The 27,506-nt window shown below is 34.9% G+C and overlaps 1 protein-coding gene across 1 annotated transcript in view; it reads left to right on the forward strand.

The window, feature by feature from the left end:
- The first annotated feature begins 16,631 nt into the window (after positions 1 to 16,631).
- Positions 16,632 to 27,506, forward strand: part of LOC138699708 (HEAT repeat-containing protein 3) — an 84,220-nt gene continuing 73,345 nt past the window's right edge. The window contains exons 1-3 of the mRNA XM_069825791.1: positions 16,632 to 16,894; positions 17,464 to 17,636; positions 23,854 to 23,941. Of these exons, the coding sequence (XP_069681892.1) occupies positions 16,733 to 16,894; positions 17,464 to 17,636; positions 23,854 to 23,941 (423 nt within the window). The 5' untranslated portion in view covers positions 16,632 to 16,732. The remainder of the gene's footprint in view (positions 16,895 to 17,463; positions 17,637 to 23,853; positions 23,942 to 27,506) is intronic.

A 27,506-nucleotide genomic window follows, 5' to 3' on the forward strand; every position in this document is an offset into this window, starting at 1 on the left:
AAATAAATCATTACATAACCTTACCGTTTGTTTTAAGTTCGCATTTATAGACTGGGGGGAAAAAGACAGATGTATATCACGGCCTGCTGGAGTATAGTAAAGACAGAAAACATTTTATAGCAACAATGTTGAAGAAAGATATTTTGGTTTTCCGAAGTTGCCGTCATTAAACAGAAACCAACATGGAGATTTCATTGCAAGTAATTAGAAATTCGTCTTTCAGGTATGTAATAAACGATCTTCGCACAAAATAATGTACGGTACACGAGCGGTATGTTTGTTTTCATGTTCTCGGAAATTAAAAAAGCTCAACTACGTTTCGCTTTTTCAATCTTTTCCTCGAACATGAAAACGTCAACATACCGCTCTTGTAACGTATATTACTAATGCATACTATTTTGTTGTTTTACAAGTATAATGTGTAAGCAGAGAAACATTGCGAATCTCCAGTAATTTATTATTGGGTATGCAGTGTATTGTAGTGAAAGTGCAGTGAGCTTAAAGCAAATTCTGAGCGTTATAGTGGCAGAGACAAGAGATTGATTTATAGTAAAACATTCCTAGGAAACCTGTTACATAGTATCTTTCATCAACACAATAAATCAACATTCCAGGATCTACTGTGGATGTTTTCTGTGAAGTTTTCTATTGAAGTATGTTATCAGCATAACGTAGTACACATACGTCTCAGTAGATGACATTGCATTACACTTCTGAATCGGTTTGTATTTTTTTGGAAACTAGCTGTAAAGAGATGCTTTATGTGCAGTAAATATACAGCTACTGAACACAAGGGAGAGAATGCAATACTTAGTTTCGTAAATAAATTTATAAAGATACGGTAAATAATTTACAATTTGTAACGTAACTTTTTTAAAAATTTAATTTAATGTGATCAAAAGCATGCAAGTAATAGTGTACCTTTACATTGTTGTATACAAGTACCGGTATTACTGCTGTCGAAGTATAGGCTAGCTTTAAATGTTATTGAAGTCCTGACGCATTTAAACCTTCAGATACTCTTTTAAGTATAGCTAAATCATTACATATTGTATTAATTCACAGAGGTAATAGATCAAAGCAATGCGAACAAGTTTTGTCGGATAAGTTTTTCGATACGTCCAATAGTTTTGAGAGTACGAAATGCAAAGTTTTTCAACACTACAAAGAGTACCAGTGCTCCTTAAAGTCATGCTCTGCAGTGAGGGTGAGTGTAACTCCACACCGCAAGATTTGCGAGAGGAGAATGTAAACAATATCGTCTCATCAGATATATTTCGATTAAATTACTGTTCATACGTAACACTTAACACAGTACTTAACAATAGTGTAAACTAAATATCTTTTCCAAATTAATTTTTAATTCCTTCAAAGATAGTAACTTAAATGAAGATTGAGTTACAGAATGTGTATTCGTAGTAATGTTATTTTGAGTTTACATTTTACATTTTCCTCTCGCAAGTCTTGCGGAGGAAATGATTGGAGTTACACTCACCCCCACTGCGGAGCAATGAACTCAAGCACTCTTTGCAGCGTTACAGTACATTGCATTTCGCATTCCCAAAACTATTGGACGTATCAAAAAACTTATTTGAAAAAAGTTGTTCTCATAGACTTGATCTATTATCTCTTTGAATATTAATGTAGGCCTAATAGGTTCCCTTCCACTCTGTATATAGGTCTATATATAATTTTATTATTAGTAGTAGTAGTAGTAGTAGTATTTATTATTAATTGTATTTAATATTAATTGTGTTTATTATTAATACAAAATAATATTCATAAAAAGTTAATTTCATATGCAACAGCTGTTAAGCTTACTACAGTGAAGATTTAAAGGACATAAAGCTTATATAAAATAATTAAAATACAAAGTGCGAAATTCGGATATTTGAAAGAATTCTTAAATCACAAATTATGATATATGCAATACCAGTACTACTTAATTCGACTACGAAATATAAGTATTTCAACTCATAGCTGGTTAATTCTTATAGTAACACAACTTCCTTCACTACTAGAACCTTTGGATTTGAATGTTAACAGATGTTAAAACATTAAAAATAATTTTAGGAGTCTGGAAAGATTCTTGCCGTGAGTGGAGTTTTATCTTCATCCTATGGGGCTTCGTACTTCACCCTTGTCTTGCTTTCAGACATTCAAATAAAGAAAATCTCATCCAGAGAATTGTCATTATTGGGTGTAATTAGTTACTACTGCCACCGGGTATTTACCCATTTGCAGTATGAATAAATACATACATAGCAGAATTTGTAGTTCCCATTATTGCTTGCATTCGCTATGCCTACAAACAAAGCTCAAAGGCAGTTCACGAGAATAATTGAAGAGGTGGATTTCAACGTGTCCTAAGTCCTTCTTTTAAATTTTAACTTGCTTTATTCACGTTTTAAGCTCGAAATATGGGAAAGAAAGGGAGATGATGATGAAAGACGGGAAGTGTAATTATGATGGCGAAATGAATTGGAGGTCCAATGCCGAAAGTTACCCAGCAATTAGTTCGGAAAAAATCTCAACCAGGTAACTTGTCCCAACTAGGATTTGAACAGAGGCCCGCTCGTTTCACGGTCAAACATGACCATTGCTCCTCAACGATGGACCACTTTAAGTCTGATTCTATCTTGTTTTTAAATATTTGTGATTAGAGTCTCACCAACATATAAAGTCTGAAGTACAATTAAAATGGCCAATATTGTTCTGGAAATCACGTCACTTTGCCTACAAATATTTTAATAATACCTCAGGAGCATCACATAACGTTGGACATATTACTGATTGACGCTATCATATTTACAATGCATGTATTGAAAACGAGAATCAAGTAAAGAAGAAGTAAAGAGTTAGTGATATGCAGTAGGCCTAGTTGTAACATTAGAAACCAGCCGACATTTTCTCCGAGAACTTGTCAACCTAAATTGCCCCCATATAGTAGTTTCATCGGCTTTAATAACAGAGTAAGTCACCGGGGTAACTCAGTCGGCTAAGGCGCTTGCCTGCCAATCCGGAGTTGCGCTCGGACGCAGTTCGATTCCCGCTTGGGCAGATTACTACGTTGATTTTTTCCGAAGTTTTCCTCTGACATAAGGCTAAAATCAGGCAATGTATGGCGAATTATCAGCCTCATCTCACCAAATACCAGCTCGCTATCACCAATCCTATCGACAATAAATAACCTAGTAGTTGATACAGCGTCGTTAAATAACCAAGTAAAAATAAAATAACATCGTAGTTTAAATAAAGAGATAAACTAGAGGAGTGACTAGTTTCGTCTGTTAGCAAATGAACGACATCTCCGGGACTAATAGGCTACCTCACAATCCACGTCGTGTGCCCTTTTACACCCCTGTTCCAAGGCAGAGCAAGTCCCTTACAATGAGTATAAATTTATGAATCCCTTATTCGTAATGTAGGGATTAACCCTCCTGTAAAGCTTAGGTAGGGATAGCATGAGCCTTGTGGGACCGTTTCTAATCTTGACATATCTTACGAGCGAGCAATTTGCCATAGCGAAATGATAGATAATACAAGAGGATAAGGTGCGATTACTTCGGTGTTCAATAATCAACTCCATCTTAAATCTAAAATATCAACAAACAACCTATTAAGCCCGTGGATTACAAGTTGTTCCCGCAGGCGAGGACCATGCAAATTCGTTTAAGTAATGGAGCGACGAAGCGAACTCGAAACAGACAATAGCTTTTACGTAAAAGTTAGCATTAAAACAAAGTCTACTTCTCGAACACTGTTATCTTCTTTTTGCATTTACATGTGAGATTACGGTGACGACGAAATTGGAATCTTTCTAAAATTGTGGCAACATGCTCTATTTTGTTGAAACAGACTCGGGTTCGATTCTCGGCACTGATTTGGGAATTTATTTCCCTCTATAGGAATTGTGAATGTATTTCGAACATTGTACTTTATTGTATTCTAATAAGCGAAGTTCTTTATACTGGTCTGACCACATTACCCAGAAGTTCCGTTACTTGTGAATGGCTATTATTCGTTCATAAATAATAATCATAACAGTAAGGGTAAAACGGCACAAACTCAATGCTTGAAGAGAGATATGTAAGTAAATAGGTAGATGAGGATGCTGTTGGGTAGATTGGTAAACAGGTAGGTAGACGGGCAGAAAATAAATTACGTCTACTGGCAGATAAAAGATAGGTCAGTAGCCTACAGGAAAACAGAGAGGTAGATAGATAGGAGTAAAACAGATATGTAGATAGACAGGTAAACCTGAAATTGTAGATAGATAAATATATATGTAGATAGGTAAAAGTTAGAAAATAGGTAGATAAATAAACATATAAGAAGGTAGATAGATAAAGAAGTAGATAGATAGACAGATAAAGATATAAGTAGATAGACAAATAAAGAGGTAATATAGCTGGTAGGTAAACAGATGAAATGTTAGGTAGGTAGCTAGATTAAAAGGTAGGTAGGTATAAGAACAGGAAGGTAGGTACCTACATAAGTAAGTAGGTACAAAGATAAACAGGAAAGGGTAGAACATTAAATATGTAGGTAGATAGATAAAGGGGGGGGCAAAGGTTAATTGGGATTCCCAGGTCTATCGTCATACGAGCACAAATGTTTGATTAATTGATTGATTGATGAGGACTTAACATTATAGGCTTATACTCAACCTACTGAGCTAGGGTTTACTTTATATTCAAGATGCTTGCTGGCACTCCCACATGCCTCTCGTCCAGCCTCCTTCGCACGACGCTTACCGGTAACCATTGATCAGAAAACGCTATTGAATATGGCAATGGAATGAAGACATGTTGGCGGAATGATTTCAGTGTTTATGTTGAGAAGAAGGAATAAACCCAATTAAAACTCCAACTGAGACCTCCTCCGCCTCAAGTGTCATTATGGATTTTTCAATTTAAAATCCTAGGCCTGACCTAGACTCGAATCCGAAACCGTTGGCAGGTTGGTGGTCTAGACCACGCAGCTTCCGCACGGAATAATACAACCATTAGCTACGTCAATAAATTCGTTTAGTAGAAATCCCATTACAGAAATTACGATATGTACTGATATTTAGATTAATCCGATCAACTGATCAAATAACGAAAATAACTTATTGAAATCTGCTGATCTTTAGGTTAGGATAGGTCACGGTGGCTACGGGCGGGTTAGGACGTCCCTTTGCACGTCGACCATACTGAGGCCTATTGTGCACCCCGAAGTGTATGAGATGAATGAGGATGAGGGTGTACCAGCCCCACGGCCGCATGCGACCCCTCATCAGCTCACCCAATGGAGTCCTCCTATCCTCCCCCGCTCTAAGTTCACACCGCCAAGATGACCAAGCAGCACAGGATTAATTCCAACGGTCCTTCCAAGGTGTCGAAGCGCCCTTGGAAGTGCTCTTAAGGAATGAATCCTGACAGAGATATTGCGGAAGGGTGGGAACTCAGGAATGGTTGTAGAGAGGACGCCCTCTCCCGTAAGCGGTCGAAGACATGCGTCTTGACCTGAATATGGCTATTGAATGAGATGAGGAAGATGAATGATATGATATGAAAATCTAAATTCTTTTTCTACACGGAAAGGGAAGGGAAAATGGACCGTGGCAATGAAAAGTCCAACCCGGCATTTGCCTAAGTAACTGTGGAAAACCACGGAAAAGTCACCACAGTCAGGTTGGTCGGTCCGGGAATGTTGATCTTTAAGGGCCGTATTCATAGACATTCTTAGCGCGGACTTCCGTTGGATGATCAGCGAACTAGCGTTTTTCGTATTCATAAACCAGTGTTAGCGATATGATATGATATGATATGATATGATATGATATGATATGATATGATATGATATGATATGATATGATATGATATGATATGAATACCGTACAAGTAACCAGTCGATAGCCGGGGCTAGTTTAGCACGCTCGTAGCACGGGCTAGCAAAATGTCTATGAATAGCACCCTAAGGTGCTTGTCATTAAGACTTTCGCCAGACGGTGGAGTTGAGTCTGGCTTATATGAGACAGTAGTTCGAAGTTCGACAGGATAAATGAAATATTGCTGTCATGAAAATATACGAGTAGGCCTATATTATCTTAGCTAGAAATATGGGTGTTTTAAAATATCAATTTTAAGTAAGATACATTGGATAAATAAAAAAATGTATTAGACTTTTTGTACCCCAAATAGTATTTTCTATCACTCTTTAACGTGAAGCTATTCATTGCCTTTGTACCATGTACACCCCTGAATATAAAGGAGCTAACCGCTCACTTCCAATCCGTTCATATTGCATATTAATCTGTTTTAGTTTCGCTCGAGACTTCTGTAACAAAATGGAAATAAATTTGACAAGAACAGTATACATAAGAAGTTACACACACACCGACCACTTCTGTTAGCAAGCTGTGTATATTATTTTAACATTCCAAAGCACTGATAATGATTTTATTTAGCAAAACAGCGTTTAACGCGAGGGAACTATGAATCAGAATACCGAACGTCGAAGGAAATAAGGGTACACTTCCCTTTATCGCAGATTCAAATTTCAGCGATAATTTATTGTTGTTTGTTTCTTTTATACATTTTTTCGTTGTTACTGCGGCGGAAACAAATGGCTGTCACACGCTGGGATTGGGTTTTGGGTCGGGAGGAAAATAAAGGTCTTGTATTTGAGCTAGAGATAAAGTAGTTGTCCCTGGGGAGGATCCTCGAGAAAAGCGTACATACACTGAGACACACACACACATACACACTTGTCCTCGACTCATACTGGATTTATATCTCTACCATTATTGGCAAACTCCCTGGCCTCCGTAGGATCCCGTGACAGTTGAGTGTTAGAATCTGCATGAAATAGTGTCTGAATACTGTACCGTTAGAAATATACCCCGTCACGAATCCCAAACTTCAGTTCATGTTAAATTGACCCGTGGATTTATGTTATTCTCAATTTCAGTCTCACCCCTTAAACTTGGCAATAAATCATTTTACAGTACTTAGACCTATATCTGAAATGAATGCTTCACGTATAGGCACAGTCCACCTATTTAAAACTGAATTTTGTTAGTGAAACTAGATAAGATTCGTTATAACTTAATCACGTTAAATGTATCAAACGTATTAATACAATTTTTGCTCTATGTGTGTTTATATATGATGAACTGTAAGTAATATCATTAATTTTAAGGAGCTATTCTTTGAGACACTTCAAACAAAAATGTTTAATGCAATTTTGCTCGATTTCGCTTTCTGTTAGAGAAAAAAATTATTTTATACGAAACGGTTCATGGCGTATTATGTGAAATATACCAATATACCTTATTCAGTAAATTTAAGAGAGCAGTGCATTATGATAATAACTGATTGAAAGAATTTCAGTTTTGTCCTTCAAATGATCAGAAATTTAATCCGAATAAATGTAGGCCTAAGTTTTCGTTCTGCAAAGAAATTTTTTAATGAGCCGTTCAGAGCAGAAATGGCGTAAGTCAAAATTGGGTGACGAGGTGTAAAGTAAAAATTCTGTACAATATAGCTCAAAGTAGCAATTAATATGTCCTTCGTGCTATCCACTGACTATTAATAGTTTAAATAAATTGAATATTAATTGCCACTTTGCGCTGTATTTTACAAAATGTTTACTTCAACCCTCATTACCCATTTTTGACTTATACCACTTCTGCTCTCAATGGATCAAATGTACTACGGTGTGGTAACTCTGTAAAGGTTATTGCTTCTAGGAGAGACAGATATACGTATATTACATAGGCCAGGTACCCTGAACAGCTGGCGTGCTCGAGACGACGCGTGAGAAAACGAAAAATGTAAACATAACACACACGATTGATTTTTAAAGACGTCTCGGAAAATTTGATTTCTTGTAAGTTTATCGGTTACCACTTTGAAAATGAAAGTGGGAGGGAACTATTTCTAATTGCCTGAAGAAAATGCTTGCAGTACGACAAACGAAGTTGTTTTAAATTATTAAATTGATTTGTATAATATGAAATAAGCTTAACTTATTGTCTGTGTTCACCGAATATTTAATTGAAATTAAATCGAAAAAGTTTAAAAATATCATTATTAATTTTGTTCGTTTAACATAAAATAATGTACCGTCAACCGGGTATACTTTACACAAGGGGGGTAACTTTACACATTTCTAGAAAAAATGTTTAGATGGCCATACATTACAGATAATGTGTAGCAACTCCGTGGAACTGATTTTGTGTGACAACAGCACATGTGTGTAGTAGTCTGAAGTGTGTGTCATTATTAAAGCTGTTATACACCATTGTTGCTGGTGAATTTCACGAGGCAAGTATTTTTACTCTTTTTTCTATGTGTAAAAACTTTGTATTGTACTGAATAGTTCAGTTCATACATTCAATTGTGACTAGTATTGTATGAAATTATGAAGCTTTCGGACGCGGGAAATGACTGCCTGACCAGTTTTTCGTTACATGTGCTACCCTGCGAGAGGGAAAACAAGAATGATAACCTAATGTACCTCTGAACGGGGCAACTTTACACAGATGGACACTAATTAAAAATAACAACTCTTTTTAATGTGATGTATAATGTCACTATTAATGGTGGTAGGATCAATTCCCGTTAATGATAGGGGAAAATAAATGACTTTCAAACAGACAAGTCGTTATTTGTAGATTATTATTATCAGTACTATTATCATTATTATTATTTTAAATAATCCGTGGCACGTCAGCTCTGAAGGATCAATGCCAGTTGAATCGGTTACTGCAACTAGTAGGTAGCAGTATAGTCATGTGGTTAGCATGACGCTGTCCCTCAACCTTTGGACCGTCACCAGGTTCTGAAAAGGCTTCCTATAGCACCTCCCCAGGAAAATCACAATGTAGCAGCACATTCATGAACAGCATATAACCATTTATTGTACTGTTATTACATTTCTTTACTTTTATATAAAATATTTCATTTTCAGGAATTTACCAATATATTTTGTTCTCACTGTGCTAACTGTAGTGGGCTAATAAATTGCGAAACACATTATATTGTTCAGAAATGTTTTACCTTTCCAATCCCAGTACTTAAAACAGTTCAATGTTGGACCACATTGAACAGAATACTCGATTATAAGGCAAAGTAAATATGTGTGTAAAATAACCCCGTAAACGGGGCATCTTTACACACGTGATTATTTATTTACAAGTGTGTCATAATGCATATGTACAACCACTAGATTTTCAAATTTACTCAAATTATCCAAGAACATTCATATAAAAATTAATTTGTGTATCTAACTTGATAATCTTCAATTATTTTTACGAATAAGCAAAAAAAGTGTGTAAAGTAACCCCGGTTGACGGTACCTTATTTTTATGTTTGCCTGTAGAGTTATAAATGTTTTAAAATTTTGTTTTTATAACGTGAAATAAGTATTATTGTTGTTTTAGTTCTCTAGAACATTCAATTAAAATGGTAGTGTAGAAATATTTCTTAATCTTTTAAATTTATTTTAAGATACGCGTATCTTAGTGTCTGTGTTCTCTGAACATTTAATTAAAATTAGGTTGTAGAGTTTATTTTCAATTTCCCAAGATTCTGTATAACGTGAAATCATCAGTGTTCATTCTCCCTTTTCTAATACAGCTTAAACGCAAAAATATTAAATAATGTACAAGGAGGGACATAATAGTTTGAGGGATTCGAGTTTTTCTAAGTCAAAAAATGCCACACTACGCATGCTACGAGCCGAAACTTTTCAGTCATATCCTGAGCAGGTATTCGCTTCGATTTCGATTTTCTGTTTAAATATTACACATCTACGACGAGAATAAATTAAAACTATAGCCTCTTATGAACCGCGATGCAGATATTGAAACATTTTCGCTCCCTCAACAGTTCATGTCCCTTCCTGTTCATGGCAATGACCTTGCACGTACCTATTCAGAGCAAGTCAGGTGAAGGGTTTGTTCAGAGGAACGTAATCTTGACTTGTACTCGCTCCTGCACGATGTCATAATTTACGTATTTTAAAATGTACGTTTTTCAGGAAAACTATCCAAAATAGGCCTATAGTAAAATGGTATTTGACTTTTTTTTGTTGGTCTTTACTAAAAGAATTATCCACCAGAATTAATGACATTACTTGCGAATATATATTCCTTTAAGGGTGATGTCGTTATCTAATTTACTGTATTACTACATACTTTAGTGTTATTTTTAGCAAAAGTGGTAAAGGAGAATTAAAACCAGGGATACACTCATCATTTCCTTCATTTCAAGTAGAAACACCAATAAATTTTGCAGTAATATACTGAATTAGATCATTATCTCACCCTTAATGGAAATGTGACATTGTTTGTTTTTCCCGTATATCCTTCATATATATGCATACATACATACATTAGTGAACTAGCTTATTGTAGATTTCTACCAAAAACTATTCTGTTAGAAGTCAGATCACACCCCAACACTGTCGAATTGTATTCATGAAACTGTTTCTCTTAGTTCTATAGCCGTTATTTTAATGTACGCACGTCCCTAAGTTCAATACTGTATATAATATTTAGCAATACTGCCCATTCGACTGTCGCTGGCATATTTTCTCGTACCGACTCTGTTCAGAGTCGAATAATTTCGATGGAAAAATTGTTCCGGGACCGGGTATCGATCCCGAAACCCTTCGCTTAGCGCACGAATGCTCTACCAAGTGAGCTACCCCAGGAACTATATACGATTCTTCCCTTTATATCCACACGACTGAAATGGGCTGACAAGACGCCAGAAACCAACTTTTGAGTGCACACAGTTTTTGTGTGACTTAAATTGTGGCTTTCTGTTAACGTACCTACAGTAACATTCAAAGTATCTTAAAAGACTGCCTTGCTGCTGTTAAACAATGTTTTCAGACTGTGATTTGCCATATCGTTCCCCCTTAAGTGGTAATCATTAGATTTCGCCCATTTTCGGCTTTCCTTTCAAAATTTCCTTAGGTCCTTCATTAGAATGGCGACAAATAGAGCGAGACAAGTGACCTATCGGCTTGGATTTCACATACATTCTTTTCCATAGCCCTAAATTCCTTTACAATGACGAGCACTCGCGTGTCTTTTAGTCACTTTTCCTCTCTTTATCCTCATTCGTTTTGATTTGACTTTGGTTGGTAAGAAAAAGAGCGAAATAACAGTAATCTTTGCGTATGCTCCAGATTCGCTGTTTAAACAACTTTATTCACTACCATGACAAAAATTAATGTTTTTCTGAACAGTTTTGCATGTAAAATTTGGGCCTTTCCTGAAAGCCGTGAAATAAACTTTATCGCACACTTCATGGGCTACTATACTATATCCAGTAACATTAATAGTAATAATAGCATTCTTTTCCTATGATAAGTATTTTTGTTACGGTAAGTACAGAAATTTATGCTACAAGAAAGTAAATAATAATTTCTACGATTGGGTAAAATCTGTTTACTGTCATGTGGCATACAATATTTTATCCAATACGGCGTTTAATAAATCGTTATCACAAATATTATAATAATGAATTATTTAATATAATGTAAAGTTATCTCTTATATTCATATTACTGTTGCTAGGAATGAGTGAATAAATGTTTACAAAAGCCACTCGTCGCTATGACGTTGAGTAACTAAAACAACAAAAATACAGTGCATATATTTTATCTTTCCACGTTCCATATGTGCAGCTGCGCTGTGCATTGCCGCTTCCGCTCTACATCCGCGAGCGTGGAAAGATAAAATGTATGCACTATAATTATCCACTCCTTGTTCCTAGTGACTGTAACATAGAAGGATAACTTAATGCATTAAATATCAACATAACAACGGGATATTTTATTGGAAAGTGTTGCATAATAGTATATCATATTAGTTTGTAATATTATACTTTACTCCATGAGTCAATGTTTAGGAAAAGAGTAAAGCTCGCGTCATATTATTGACGAGTGCAATAACTTACAACATTATATACGTCTTTCATACGTTATTTTTGTATGACAGCATTATAAAACAATTAATAAAGAAGTAGGCCTACATGTCGGATTTGTAACGATGGATATATGTTTAGGAAACATTCAGTGATAACTTTATTGAATGATTGGCTAGAAATGTACTCGTTGGAAATAAATATTAAAAATTTTCCTTAAGAACTGATGAACCACTCTCTCATCTGAAAAATTCAAGGACGCAACTTTCATAATTCACTGTTTTGTAGTGATGAATTATTGTTAGTAACTATACTTCGGCATTTTGTGACTCGCGAGCCAGCCCCTGGAAAAAGATGCAAATGACAGGGAGTAGTTGATACAATACTCCCATTTACAATGGACTTGCAGTTCACTATTATGACTGAGGCCTGGCTTCATAGCATCATGCTCAAGATCACTAAAAAATCCACGCAAACATGCATTTCAGCCAGAATATAGATCCTTGTAAAAGTTTTATCAATTATTATAATTATTATGTTAAAACTTGTAACTTTCTTTTCCGTAATTTCACAATTACAGTAAACATTTATAACGATATAAATTTCGTCCGATATATCATTCACGAAGGGACACTATGAAGCAAAACAATAAATATGAAAAATGTTACGGAGCAGATTGTTGACACCACAAACCAAATAAAATTGACAGTTCCGAAAACTGTACAAGATACGGAGAAATAATACCAAGATTTACCATATTATATAATGGGTAGCTGTGATGCGGCTTAGATTTAGCAAAATGCTTCGTCGGTTTTTAGACACGCAGAAAATAATTTTATTGCTGCTTTTATGAAGAAACAAGTAATATGTTTTCCTTACAATATATTTTAAATATTTCTCGCCTATGTTCGAAATATATTACGCTGTCCCAGGATTTCAACATGTTAATAAATAATTATCTGTTATTGGGCGCAGAAATTCCCAAGTTGGCTGCTATATTTGACATTCCTTGCCGACTTTCAGAACTTCTCAACAAGTTAAATCGACAGCTTCAAGGATATAATAAAAATGTAGTTCATAATAATATTAATAATAAGCCTATATGTACGACAGCATCAATTATTTTCATACATGATACTGACATTTGGTAAAAAATTAGATATATAGCGCATAACCTTTCGTAAGCTGACCTGAAATGCACACGCTATAAGCTAAGTTGGTATGGGGTACAGCTTCCCGAGGGATAATAATATGGTATATTACATTTGAATCGTATAGATTAAAAATTCCCTATTTCCACTTTCACAAATTAAAGGATTTTGACAGTAACTGGTGGCAAATAGAGGAAATTTTCAATCTAACAGTGACTTTTAACTAATCTTTTGATTTAAATTCAATGGCATTTTGAGTTAAGCCTATATAAATAATTAGAATTCATTCTTAGCCTGCAATATTTAGGCATAACTCAATATGAACAATGGTCTTTAGGGGATTTTAAATCTATATTCAAGAGGATTAATTTTGCTTCTAAACGTCTTTGGTCTTCTGCAGTAGTTAGTTTTCCAACACCTCAACAGATGGCAGAAGTATACAGATTTTACTTTCCTGGTAACTATATAACTAATTTTTGCATGTTAATTCTTATTTTGCACAGATACAGTGATAGTAAGGCCTGAATTACAAGAAGAGATTGCGTATTTCTTAAACGACGCGTGTTTGAAAACCCACCTATAAATGTATGAAAAGTGTTAATATTTTCAAATTGTAAAACAAATTAAAATACGCTATTTGAGGTCTTTTGCAGTCAAAATCACAGTCATGTATGGCTCCATACACTGTAACGTGCAAATTAATCCGAAGAAGCCATACTGAATATATTAAACTACAAGTTGTACAGAACATTATGAATGTTCAATGTATGTGGCCTCCCTTTGTTTGCAATTACATCATTGACACGACCTGGAATGTATTCCACTAAATTTCCACAAATCTTAATTTCTTCATCGCGAAACCGAACTTGAATGAGGATCTCAGGATACAAATCATTTTTTCTTTTGTAGAACAACCTAGTTCTGCTATTTTCATTTTGCAAATTGACAAGTTCTCAATCGGATTGATGTCGCGTGAGTTGTTTGGTCAGGGGAGTACCTGGTTACAGGAACTCAAAATATTTCAGGAACGTTGAAACTGTCTTAAAAATATATAATAGTTTAATACGAAGTAAATTAGAGTACGCATCTATAGTTTGGAACCCTCACTATCACTCGCACTCGGTCATTCTAGAGAGAGTACAGAATAAAATCCTAAAACTCCTATATATGAAAAAAACATTCATGTTACAACATATTCCAATCATATGAATCCATGCTGGTTGAATTTAATGTTCCATCTCTCAGTAGTCGCAGGATAAGAGCACAACAAATGTATTTGTTCAAAACCATAAATGGCTTAATAGACAACCCTGATCTTCTACAGCTAATTAGTTTCAATATTGGTAAATCAAATTTGAGAAAGCGATCTCTCTTTTATTTACAGACAACAAAAATACTATCTCATAAAATGTCTCCACTTTTATTAATGCTTCAAACTTACAATCATCTATCAAATAAACAGGATTTAGATTTTTCGTTATCGTACAATATGTACAAGAAAAAGTTATCTAAAGCATTACTTGAAACACATGTTCTGTGTTGGTGAGTTTTTTAAATAAATTAATTGAGCCTATTGGGCCTGCTGTGTAGTGCTGTATATTGAATTTATTAACATGGTGTTGTATTTGCTCTGCAATTTGCCAATTATAGCTATGCCTACATCTTGCATTTTTGGCTGTGATGTCTGTACTTGGCTCTTTTTGATTTGTTTTTATTTGGTGTTTTTCATTTATGTCTGTATCTGTCTTTTTTATTTAGGTGGTATCTATTTGTTTTTTGTTTCCTTCTCTTTTCCATTTTTCATTTGTAATTACACTTGTATCTGTTTTACCTCTTTTTCGTGTTGTATGCAATATGTTTTTTTTATCTGTACTGTCTATTGTAATTGGGGCTTTGCCTTGCTATGGACATAAATAGATAGATAAATAAATAAATATTATTCTGGCTGGAGAACTAAGTAGTCTTTCGAGATGCATGATATTTCGCCAGGTCTTGTTGTTCCATCCGGAAATTATTTCTGCGGTAAGACTTTAGTTTCTAATATGCTAATATTCTTGGCACTATTCATCATTCCCTTGTTAGGAATTAATGATCCAGCCATTCGTGTGTAAAAATAAAACCCTAGAACATTATTTTTGGGGATCGTTTCGATGTTTGTTGGAAATGAGCTGATGAAACCTTTTCGGATCCTTTGCGGACGTAACACGGTGGCCATGATCTTCGCAATGAGATTCATCGGAAAAAATTGCCTTCTTCCAGTCATTCACTGTTTAGTTTGTATGTAATTTTGGTCATATTACATTAAGCGTTTTTTTTTTTTTTTTTTTTGCACATATCAGGGGTTAGCAGTTGCGTTTTTAATGGCTTACGAGCTTATCGCCCAACTTCCAAAAGTTTACTACGCACTGTTGTAACGTGGAATATCTATCCCAGTTGTAGCTATTGACTCGGGAGTTAAGTCGTCAGTAGATACTCTAGAATTTATTTTACTTTTCCTAACAATTAAACGGTCATCTTGCGGTGAAGTTTTCCTTTTCCTGCCATATTTACCCTTTTTTTGGGGGCATGATGAATTCCAGTCTCTCGTTATCGTTTCAATATGGAATTAACTGTAGCTAAGCCGACACCACATTCTGCAGGAATTTGCCTTTGCGTTATGGAAGTGTGTGGCTCTTCTATTATTACAACTTTGGAGCTTATTCGTGGAGGTGTAGGCCTATCCATTTCTGAAGACGTCAGAACGAACACATTGCAAAAGATATGAACTTAATACCTTCAACAATGAAAGTCTGCACGATATTGTACGATGTGAATAATTCTTTACAAAAAAAATGAACACACTAAAATAAAAAAGGACCCGCATTACAGATGAACATCTCTCTTCATAGTGAAAATTAGCCACATGTAATTTTACTCCTGATTTTGATCAGTTAATCAAACAAGCATTTTTCTTTGAATTACTGTTCAGTTTTTGTTTTGTTATACTTCATTGAGTATTGTTTTACGAACTTTGTGAAAAGAGACGAAGAAAACAAAATGAAAACAATTTAAACAATATATCAACAATAACCCCGGTGTTGAACGTTGCATTTCTTAGTTTACAGACCGCAACTAAACTACACATCACAATAATGATAAGGGGAAGCGTACCCTCCCCATTTCACCCCTTCCATTTGTGTGCTAAGCTTGTTGCATTTTGTTAGCTGTATTCGGAACGTAAATTTTGCTGATGTATGACTAATGTACGAAGTTCATAGCCAGCGGTAATTTGTGTGAGAGAAATCAGGTATGAATACAGCATCGAGCGTACCATCGAAGTCGGTTACTTTTGACGTCAATAAATGTTCAGTGTAGCCAATATATTAAACTTAAGAAAGACAAAAATTATGATTTAGTGGCAAAGAGTAATTTATAATGACTAGATCACAGTAACCGTTAAAATCTATTTAAAATAATTATGTATTTCTGGCTGATATAGAATATAACTATGCAAATAATTTGAGTATAGTTTAAATCAAATGTTGCCTAACCTGACATTCAACTTTCTTTAGACAAATGGCTGCCTCGTGTGAGTAACATGTGGAGTAGGAGTATATGCCGATGTGGGTATTTCGTCATACTTTGAGAGGATTTTATTAATTATTAATTCACAATGGGTAAGGCCAAGCGTAATAGAGTGAAGTCAAAAACTTCAAATCCTACTGGTATACCTAGTGTCCGCGATATTGAGCGTGAAGAGGATGAATTTGGTGCTGATGGAGAAGGCAATCACATGTCCAAACAAGAGTCTACCATACAGACCCTTCTTGAAATGGTATGTATTAATGACAGTGTCATATGCTTTCTATTTGTGGAGCTCGAATTCAATATGGTGCTGAATCTCATTTACTATCAATGTAGTGATGTCTTTAACATGAGCGTAAAATTACCGCTGAGCATATTCGAGGGTAACCTATCTAGGAAACTGATATTTTTTAACACCTAATTATTATGTGTTGTAATTGCATGCCAGTCTTATTTGTTATCACAGTTGTTTTCATATTAAGGGGAAATTTAAGTATACGGATTCCTCACTGACATGTATGGCATGTAAAAGTTGAAAATTATCACCTTCAGTTTTAACCTTTTTTTTCTTATGTGTGCATGTGCGTGCGTGTCAGATTAACATTTCTGACCGTTATTAGGCTATAACTTATGTATGCTTATCTAATTAAATTGTGCCGAAATTTTACTCCTCAGATTTCAGAATTGTGAATGTTAATGTAGCCTATAGTGCTGAAGGTACCAGTAAAGGACAGTATGGGTTGTTTTGAATTAGTGTAATGGAAAAATTTAGTTTTCATATTACAATTTTGTTATTATAGCCTTTATTATTGTTTGCAGTTGCAGTCTCCAAACATAGAAGAGAAAGTGATTGGACTCCAAACACTTGCTACAGCATTTGATGTCCCTGAATCAATAGAAGATGTAATGAAGCATAAAGTTGTGAAAGTTGCTGCTCCTCTGCTCTTCGATAAGAGTACCGCTGTCAGGAATGCAGCAGCAGGAGCCCTCAGGTTAGAGTTATTTTGTTTACTGTCATTAAGTACAGTCCCAGAAAAAGAAAATGGCCCGACTCTTGAAGCTCCTTACAGAGCACGATTCACACTACAACGATTTAACAACTATTTTCAACTCTGTATTATTTGAATAATATTATAGGAAGGTATTTCTTAACTAACGCAAAAAGTACGAAATTAATCAGAAAATAAGATCAAAATAATGCCTAAGAGTTATTATTAAACAAACACAATGCATACGATAATCCCGATTATGACAATTCATCGCAAACACTCTGATAGCTCTGTGCTAGCTTGCAGACTGCAAAGTTCAGGGTTCAGATACTGTTGAGGAAAGAGTTTTTTTAATTAATTATGCAGATCGGTAATTTCCAACTGGCTAGTCTGTGACATTGGAGCACGTTTCCCTTCTAGGAGCAGCATTAGTACAGCATGTGAGGGATGATAATGTTGTGTCTTTGCTATTTAAACATGTCCATCCCTTCCACAGCCACTTTCCCAACTTTGCTCGTATAGCTATACTTCCCCTCCAAAAGAGCTCGAGAGCAGAGATGTGTGATGTCACAGAACCAGCAGTTGGAAATGCCTGGTGCAGATTAATTTAGTTTACTATTCATCTACTATTAAGAATAGATCAATTTTCATCGCTTTTCAAATACCTTTCGAGTTAAGACATCAATTGATGTGAAATGAATTTTGATAACTGTCAAAGCGATCTAATGTGTATCACTGCTTTGGAGCACTGAGCATGCACAGTGCGTTGAATCTGGAACTTAAAAATTTCAGGTAGGCCATTTTTTTTTTCTGTAACTGTACTTGTAATGTATATAGATGTTATCCCTTTAGGCCTCTGTCCCAGGAATCTATAGAGTGATTTGGCGCATATGGGAGCGGAGTCTATCTGTGTTGGAGTGTATTGCAGGCAGCATCAGCTCGAGGCCATAAGGGGTAAGAAGCTCGTGGTAGAGAGTTCGGATAGAAATGATCCCCTCCCTGCAAGTGATTGGTAGCTTCGTTCAACCAGTGCTTTCCCCCGAGCGATCATTGGGCCTAGCTCTTCCTCATACCACTTGCGCAGAGTTCTTATTTCGTCTTTCTACTCTACAGATTCCGGGGACGGATCACAGTCTTTAGCACCTATTTAAATCTAATAGCAAGAAAATCTTAATTTTAGTGTACATTGCATGAATAGATTGGTTTGCAAATACGAAATTATGCAGTCTTTACAAGAATAAGGACAACTTTAATATTGGTTGCAGAAAGTTGGGTATTTTTTTCGACTGTTGGTAGAGTACAGTCACATGGCAAAAAATGTTTCATTTGTTAATGGCACCTACCATGTTAATATTACCCTAGATCATATATGTAACAGATAACGTATCACTATGTTAAACTCGCTAGCACTTTGAAGAGAACAACTGCCAGAATCGCCACTCGTCCGCCGTAAAAGAACACGAGATAGCAGTACAGTCGCTAATGCAATTCAAATGGGAATTATGACGTGACTCCTTATGTCACAACTAGATGGCAGCATAGTAAACCTGACAAAAGTTGTTAACATCAAAGCCTATAAGGCCGACCTATCTGTTACATATATGATCTAAGATATTACATACATCTTCAGACTGCTGAAAGCACAAATTCTAATAGCAGAGAAAGGACTGATTTTTAGAAAAGCTACTTACATGTTACTATCCAATATGAAGAGAAGCATGTAAAATCAGCTGTGGCTAGCCTATTATCGTGAATCGAAGTTAGAATAGCAATGGATTCCGTATCTCAAAACTTAATTACAGTATATATTTTTCCAAACATTTCCCCAAAAGGGGTAATGGAACATGTAGTGCATTGTGGGATCTACTTTTAATTCTTGTAATACATCCTCATTCTTTTTATGGTCCAGTGTCAGTTAATTTTTTACAAGTTTACATAAAATATGCCATTCATATATTGCATCACTTCTGATATAATTATGCTGTTTATAGCAGAGAATTTTCTGTCTGTTCTTTGGACGACATAATGATCTTCCATTTGGTCGGTTGTAAAATTGATGGAAATATTAAAAGGAAAAGATTTGTAATGAGAGACTAATAATTACACTCATTAGGCCTAGTACTGATCTGGGTGAAGTTGTAAAACAAATGTCAGTTTCCGCAAAAATCTCTAAATCTACATTTGGATTCTTGGAATTTTAAAAAAGCAGATTGGTTCAATTTCCAAAATGAGATAGAAGGGAGGTGTAATATACTGCTAGAATCAGAGTTCAAGTCAACAGATGAAATGAATAAAAAAAATTTGTGAAATATTATTGACAGCAGCCAAAACACATATTCCCAAAGGAAATTTAAAGAAATATAGCTACTTTTGGTCTCCATCTCTAAGTTAAAGCATGAAAGAAATATAGCAAGAGTCAAAGCCGAAAGAACCAAGTTTCCAGAAGATGTACAAGACTGGAGAAGAAAAGCAGCCGCTTAATTACAGCAAAGAAGACCAGTTTCACAAATTTTGTAGAACATATGGACTATAGGAAAGACGGAAATAAAATCTACAAATTTCTTAATAAAACAAAATGATCAAAAACTACAACAGAACCATTAAAATATAATAACAAAAGCCTAACTACAGATAGGGAAATAGCAGAATCCGTTAACAAATTTTATGCTCAGTCTCAAAGAATACCCCAAGCATACAAGAAAGAAGATAAAACTATCCAAAAAACTATCAGAGAATCTAATAAACCAAAAGATATACAAAATGATATTTTCAATCAAGATTTTAACGACACAGAACTGGATCTAGCAATAGAATAATTACAGAACAAAAAATCTCCAGGACCTGACAAGATCCACCCAGAGTTTATTAAACACCTTGGCAGGAAAGGAAAAGAAATCCTACTTAAACTGTATAACACATGTTGGAAAATGATTGTACCATCCGACTGCAAAAAAGCAATTATCATCCCGATTTTAAAGAAAAATAAACCTTAAAACAATATTAATAGCTTCAGACCAATATCTTTAACCAGCATTATTGCAAAAGTGATGGAAAGAATGGTAGCATCTAGACTTAACTGGTTCCTAGAATACTACAACCTACTTAACAGTTCACAGACCGGCTTCAGACAGAATCATAGTACAAGTGAAAATGTACTTCTACTAAGCCAAGACATCAAGGAAGCTTTCAATAGACAAGAGGATACCTTAGCAGTATTCATTGATTTTCAGTCAGCATATGGCTCAGTCTGGAGAAATAAATTAATTGAGAAGTTGCAATCAATAGGTGTGAAAAGTAACATGCTGAAATGGATAACCCAGTTTATTTCACAAAGATTTTATGCTACAAAATATAATACATACATTTCTAAATATAAAAAAACACACCTAGGACTTCAACAAGGTGCTGTTTTGAGCACAACACTCTTTAATATTTATATAAACGACCTTCCATCAATAATAAAAACTTTAGAAACCAAAATTGCTTTATTTGCTGATGACGTAGTCATTTGGACTCCAGGCTCTCCGAAACAACCTAAATTAATTAAAGACAGAATAGAAAAAGCCCTAAACAAAGTACATGAATGGAGCTCCAAAAACCTCATGACTATTAATGTAGAAAAAACAACTTATGAATTATTTACACTAAAATATAAACCAGTGACTATTAACATAAATTATAATGATAAACCACTCAAAGCAGTTGATGATGCCAAATACTTGGGCATCACTTTCGACAGAAAACTTAATTGGAAAAAACATATAACAAACATCTCAGAAAAGGTTGAAAAGAAACTGCAAATCCTGAAAAGGTTAGCTGGTGCTAAATGGGGCTGCTCAAGGAGAGTCCTTAATACAACATACAAAATTTATATTAAACCAAACCTCTTGTACTGTTCTGAAGCATTAATAACAACAGCAAATGCTAACATCAATAAACTTGAACAACTACAAAATCAGGCTCTTCGTCTAATCACTGGAGCAGTTAAATCCACACCTGTTGATGCCATGCTTGCCTTAACACGGATCCCATCAATAACAACAAAAATAGAAGAACAAGCACTGCTCCAACATGAGAAAATGTTACGACTGCTAAACTCTCAATGGACAGAAAAGAACCACCCTTCTTCAATCCTTAAAACTCATAGTAGTTTCCTAGAAAAGGTAATACAGATTATATCCAAATTGAACATTCCTAACACCAGAGAAAATTTACTCATAAGAGAAAATCCATTGGAATTATTGCAACCTACCTTCAGTTTGGAATTAACAGAGGAAATAAGTAAATCAGACACACCAAAAGAAATACAAAAACTTCTAGCACTGGAAACGATCAATACTAGATACCCTACAGAAGAATGGCTACACATATATACCGATGGATCCACCACAGAAAACCTTTCTGGAGCTGGAGTTACATGTACACATTTTTCCTTTTATCATTCTGTTGGCAGAGACACAACAAATTATGATGGTGAAATAGAGGCTATACACATTGCTCTCCGACAATTATTAAATCTTCCCTTAAATAAATATAACAAGGCAGTAATTCTTTCAGATTCTAAAGCTGCAATTCAGGGAATATGTTCAAATGCTACAGAGAAGTCGTCAAAAATAAGAGAATGCTACAAAATGTTAACACAACTCCAAAAAGTTAATAAGATTGTCCATCTCCAATGGATTCCAGCACACTGTGGAGTCATGCGGAATGAAACCGCAGACACACTTGCTTCACCAATATGTGTCCTGTGTAACGATCCAGCAGAAATGAATGAAGACCACTTGAAGACCTGTGAAGCATTAAGATCAGAAGAAACTACAGTTCAAAAGTATTGGAAAGCACGACTGCTAATGGCTTCATTGCCAGATGCAAGGCACTAGACAACAACAACAACATTTGGATTCATACAGTACTTCATATTTCATATAATAAGGAAAAAAGTAAAAATCCTCTCTGCGAAATTCAAAATATGCCTTGATTATGGAGTGATATTTTCAGTACAATCTATATGATGCAAATGACAATCCTTTCGTGGTTATAAAATACAAGTAAACTTTTCCGTTTCCCACAGTGTTATTTTAACTGATATACATTACCTACATCACATCGTTTTAAACAATGTTTTTAATCATTCTCAAATATCCATTGCATGACATCCTGACCATTTCAAAATAGATCATGTTGCCTAATTTGAAACTTATTTCGCTCTATGCTTGCATAAGTGTTCATTCTTAAAATACTAAATATTGTAATGTTCAACATATTAGATACCAAAAAGTCTTGTATTAATTTATACCACTGACTCTTGGAAAGCATATCTAAGTTAGGTAAACTGTTATTTTAATGTTGTCAAGTTATAAATTGATAAAGGCCATAAACACATTTTACTGTCTCGTTGACCAATCAGATATTTGCTTAAATATGTGCTGGTCAGACAGAAAAGCCATTCTTATCGAGAATATCACATAGGCACATATTCAAGTTCGAGGACCTATAAACTTTTGTTAATTATGCCTGGAGAGTTTATTCAATTTTTTTGTGAATAACTGAAAGAATAATGTTAAACTTTTGTTAATGATGTCTAGAGAGTTTATTTCTGTTTTTTTTTTTTTTTTTATAACTGAAAGAATAATGTTCCTTGAATCTCTCCTTTACTGTTTTTAAGCCATTTCTCCTTTAACTTGAAATTCAGTCTCTTACAATTCTTACATGAACCCATTTCATGCTGCTTAAATGCACTTTGCATATCTTATTTTACATTTTACATATATTTCGTGTTGTTTCCTATAGCCTAATATGATTAAATTTTCTCGTTTGCTGGTTTTCACTTGTACAGTATCACCACCACCACCACCACCATCATCATCATCATTGTTTGTTATCTTCATGATTTGGGTCTTCCATCTACAAAGAACTCCTCTCCTCATTCTCTTCAGCATTATAAGTCGTCTGTGGGCTTTTGGATTTTAATTCTAAGGATTTTGCATATCAGTCATTCGATATCTTCTGATTTTTTTTTTTTTTTTTAGTTATTTCTGTGTTTAAACCATTTCATTGCTTCTACAGATATTGGTCATTTAGTGCATACTTATTTCTCTACTTGTACAATTTGTGTGACAGTTTTTACTAGTTTTATTGTAACTTTTGCTAGAAATGTGGCAAATGTTCTACACATTGTTTTCTTTTCAGACATATAAATTGTGTTACTTTTATTTCGCAGGAATTTGAGTGCTTGTGGCAGCCATGAGATTTGTGATTTGCTTGTTGAGCAGGACGTGATGACGCCTCTTTCTGCACTAATTCAGAAGGTATGTAACTTATTTCAGATTTAATTTATTATTATTGTTGTTGTTATTATTATTATTATTATTATTATTATTATTATTATTATAGTTGTTGTTTTGTTCTTGATTTACTGTAGAATTATAGCGGTCTTTTTTTTTCTGTTAAAATTTTTTTCCCAGTATGTTAACCTTCTTCGAATTTGTGTTTACTTATGCATTTAATTTATTTGGAGACCAAAAGGGCAGGGAAGAGTAGAACAACAGGAAAGTTAAATTAGCTCTAAACGCACCAGTCATTAAGAGTATATACTGCATTTTTTCCAATGTATGACAAAATCCTGTATGTTCTGTACATTTCATAAAATAATCTATTTAAATTTTTATTTTATTGTCTAACGCACTAGTAGTGGCATTTAAAAATTTTCTTTTTAACTCTCTTGTTGTGGAATGTGATAGCTTGCAAATGAATTGTTGTGTTAGAATGTTATATGTTTATTCTTGGATAGAATGTATTTTTTTAATAGTCGGTTTTATGTTTTGCACAATAAATTTTTTGACCAACCAATTTCTCCAATAACAGCAGAGCTTCTTTCCCTCAAATGTGATGTTAGCTAATCACTTGTATTTTTTCCTCGTTATATCTCTATTTGTGTCGCTGGTTTTGATAAACAAGGAGATAATGAGGACCAAAAAAATTTAGTTAAAAGGAAAATATAGTGCGCTATATTTTATTAACTACAATTCTCAGACTGAGGAAGAAATATAAGTAATTAGCTAACATCACACTTGAAGGAAAGCCTGCAGATAAAAGAGACATAAGATGTCCCAGGAAAAGATGGCTGGGCGAAGCCAGAATAGGCTACAAGCTTACTTCTTGAAGTGAAGAAGAAGTTATCTCTTTATTCCGTGCACTTTAAACTTTATTCTAAGCAGACAGTAGATTTTCGGTTCCAATACTGAACGTTAGGTGTATGCAGTGGCGGCTCTTGCATATTTCTTAAGAGGAGGAAAGAAGTTAACACCACAAAATGACACCTTCTTGAGAGAAACATGCTACAAATTAACCTACATGCATACATGTAACACCAGGTAGTGTTAGGGTTGACCTTCCCTTTCGTATAGCAATAATCTGTTCTTGTAAACTGAGTTTCCTAAATTGTCCAAATATATTTTCACTTCCATTCATTGGTGGATAATTGCACAAATTAACAATTACAAGGAAATTCACAAACTCGTAGCATTTTTAGCGCACACTACAGCATCACACGTGTTGGTAGAGACTAGATACTAACATATAACCATAACCATTTTACGGAAGTGGGAATGAGAAATAATCTGTTAGGAAAGCGAGAACACTGCACCAAGTTCAGTATCACATACTTTTGAAGAATGTTAGTTCTTATAAAGTCATACTATCATTATTGCTCAAAGCTGCAGGTGGCCGATTATTTTTTTGTGTTAAAAATATTGTAGTTTGAAATACTTTAAATTTCAAATATATTTGTACAAAACTGACAACTTGGCTGTTGTCCTGTCTAGTAGACAATGAATGGAAGTGAATTTCAGGGGCCAAAAAGATCTGCGATACTAACGTAGAACTACTTCCTCTTTGTTTTATATAAATCTAACTTCAACTTTCAGATATCCTCGAAAGTTTCAAACCATGAGTAGTAGCTTATATAAAATGCAATGAATAATATATTTTGATTTATGATTTTCAAAAAGTTTATATGGTGTCTTTCATAGCTTTGCGTTAAAACTGTTTTTATTGTGCCTCTTCCTAGATGTGTTATAGTCTGGTTGAATGCAGCATCGTTAGATGGCAGCGGTAGCGAGTTTGTTGCAAGACCAGTTGGTTTCTATTTCCCGCCCATGTGCTGATTCAGAGGAGGATCTCCTCCCTTATTGTTCATTCGCTTGCTTTAAAACTCTGCTTCTTTCTCTGGTCGCTAGTGCGCTGTTGTCTATGTGTGTGAACTGCAGTGAAGGAGGAAAGGATTTGCTTTCCTCCACACAAACAATCTCGCATCTTTCTCACAGTTTTCTAGCGGCACATGAGCGCGCGTTGTTTAAAACTCGATTAACCGACGTTTTCTTAAAGCTGTGAACTTAAAAATTATCGAATCTTCCTCGAATTTCAAGGCATATGTTTCATTTGGTATTTACTTTCAAAAGAAGAAAAATGTGAGGAGGACGTTCCTCCCTTCCCTCCCCCGAGAAACCGCCACTGGGTGTATGTCAGTTGCAGGGAGGTCATTGATATCATATCCCTCTATATGCCAAGGAATGTGATATCTTGTCGCTGGGTAGGGACCAAAAATTCGCTGTCTGATTTTAAGACTAACATGACATTGCGCTGTTCAATTTGAATGTATATATGGGTAGTATTGGAGCCATGTTGGTTCTGTTGATAGAGCAAAAAAAACTTGACTGAAAATCCCAGTTTAAGATGACTTTTTGTCTTTATTTGTCGTGACTTCCTGAACGACTAAGGGAACCACTTAGCTTCTAATATTTACAATGGGATGTTGAGTCTTTTTCGGGTATGAAGTTATTGGGTTATCATCTGACCACATCATATCGTTGTATTGAGGAGCAGACAGTGTGGAAGATCTGCTTCCTATGCACCTTTATGATGCATATAAAAACCTTTATTTTAATATGTTCTTCAGTGTTGTTTTTAAGCAACGCAAAAGGCTAACAAGTAAGCTACAAACACATCAGTATTGTGTGCACTTGAATAAATGAGTCTGTTGTTAAGATATACCTGTTTCAATATAAACCATGTGGAGCAGGTTATTTGCTGATAATTAGAGAGCGGAATTTTAGGCACTAAAACCTGGCATTTTAGGCACCTAAAATAGGCTCTTAATCTCCTTTATTTAGGCTCTGTAAAATAAAAAAATAGATTTTTTTTTGGTTAAAGAATGTCACTAGATTAATCATTTATTTAATGCAAAATTCTAGGATTAAAAGAAACTTCCACACATTTCACATTTTACAAGGCTACACATGCACACACAAAATGAAGACATTCTGTCTTTAAGTTAGTGTTTTTCATTCACCAATCACATTTCCATAGTTTGCTTCACAGTAGATGATCAGCACATATTGAGGCTATTGTGTCGCTCACTACTGGTGAGAAAAAAGGAAGGGGTTGTTATCTGTCTTGGAATGTAAAAGAATGCTTATTTGGGTACAACCCAGCGAGTTTGTGTTAAATTGCTGACAGTCGGAAGAAGATATAGTAATAATAATAATAATTTGTCCCGCAGGAGTTCTTTCATATGCCAGTAAATCTACTGACTTGAGCCTGTCGCATTTAAGCACACTTAAATGCCAGTGACCTGGGTCAGAATCGAAACCACAACTCGAGCACAGAAAGCTAACACTATACCAACTATGCTATGACTGAAAGTTGGAATTTTAGGATTGAAAGATTGTAAGAATGAGAAGAGGTGGCCTGGAGGTACTTCTCTATTGTGTTGTTCACTGCTAGGAAGGAGTTGTTATCCATCTTGGAATGTAAACGGTACAGGATGTTAAGAAAAACAGTAAATAGTTACGAAAAATTATGCAAAAATTAAAA

Source organism: Periplaneta americana, chromosome 5 (assembly GCF_040183065.1).
Source record: "Periplaneta americana isolate PAMFEO1 chromosome 5, P.americana_PAMFEO1_priV1, whole genome shotgun sequence".
Classification (NCBI taxonomy): domain Eukaryota; kingdom Metazoa; phylum Arthropoda; class Insecta; order Blattodea; family Blattidae; genus Periplaneta; species Periplaneta americana.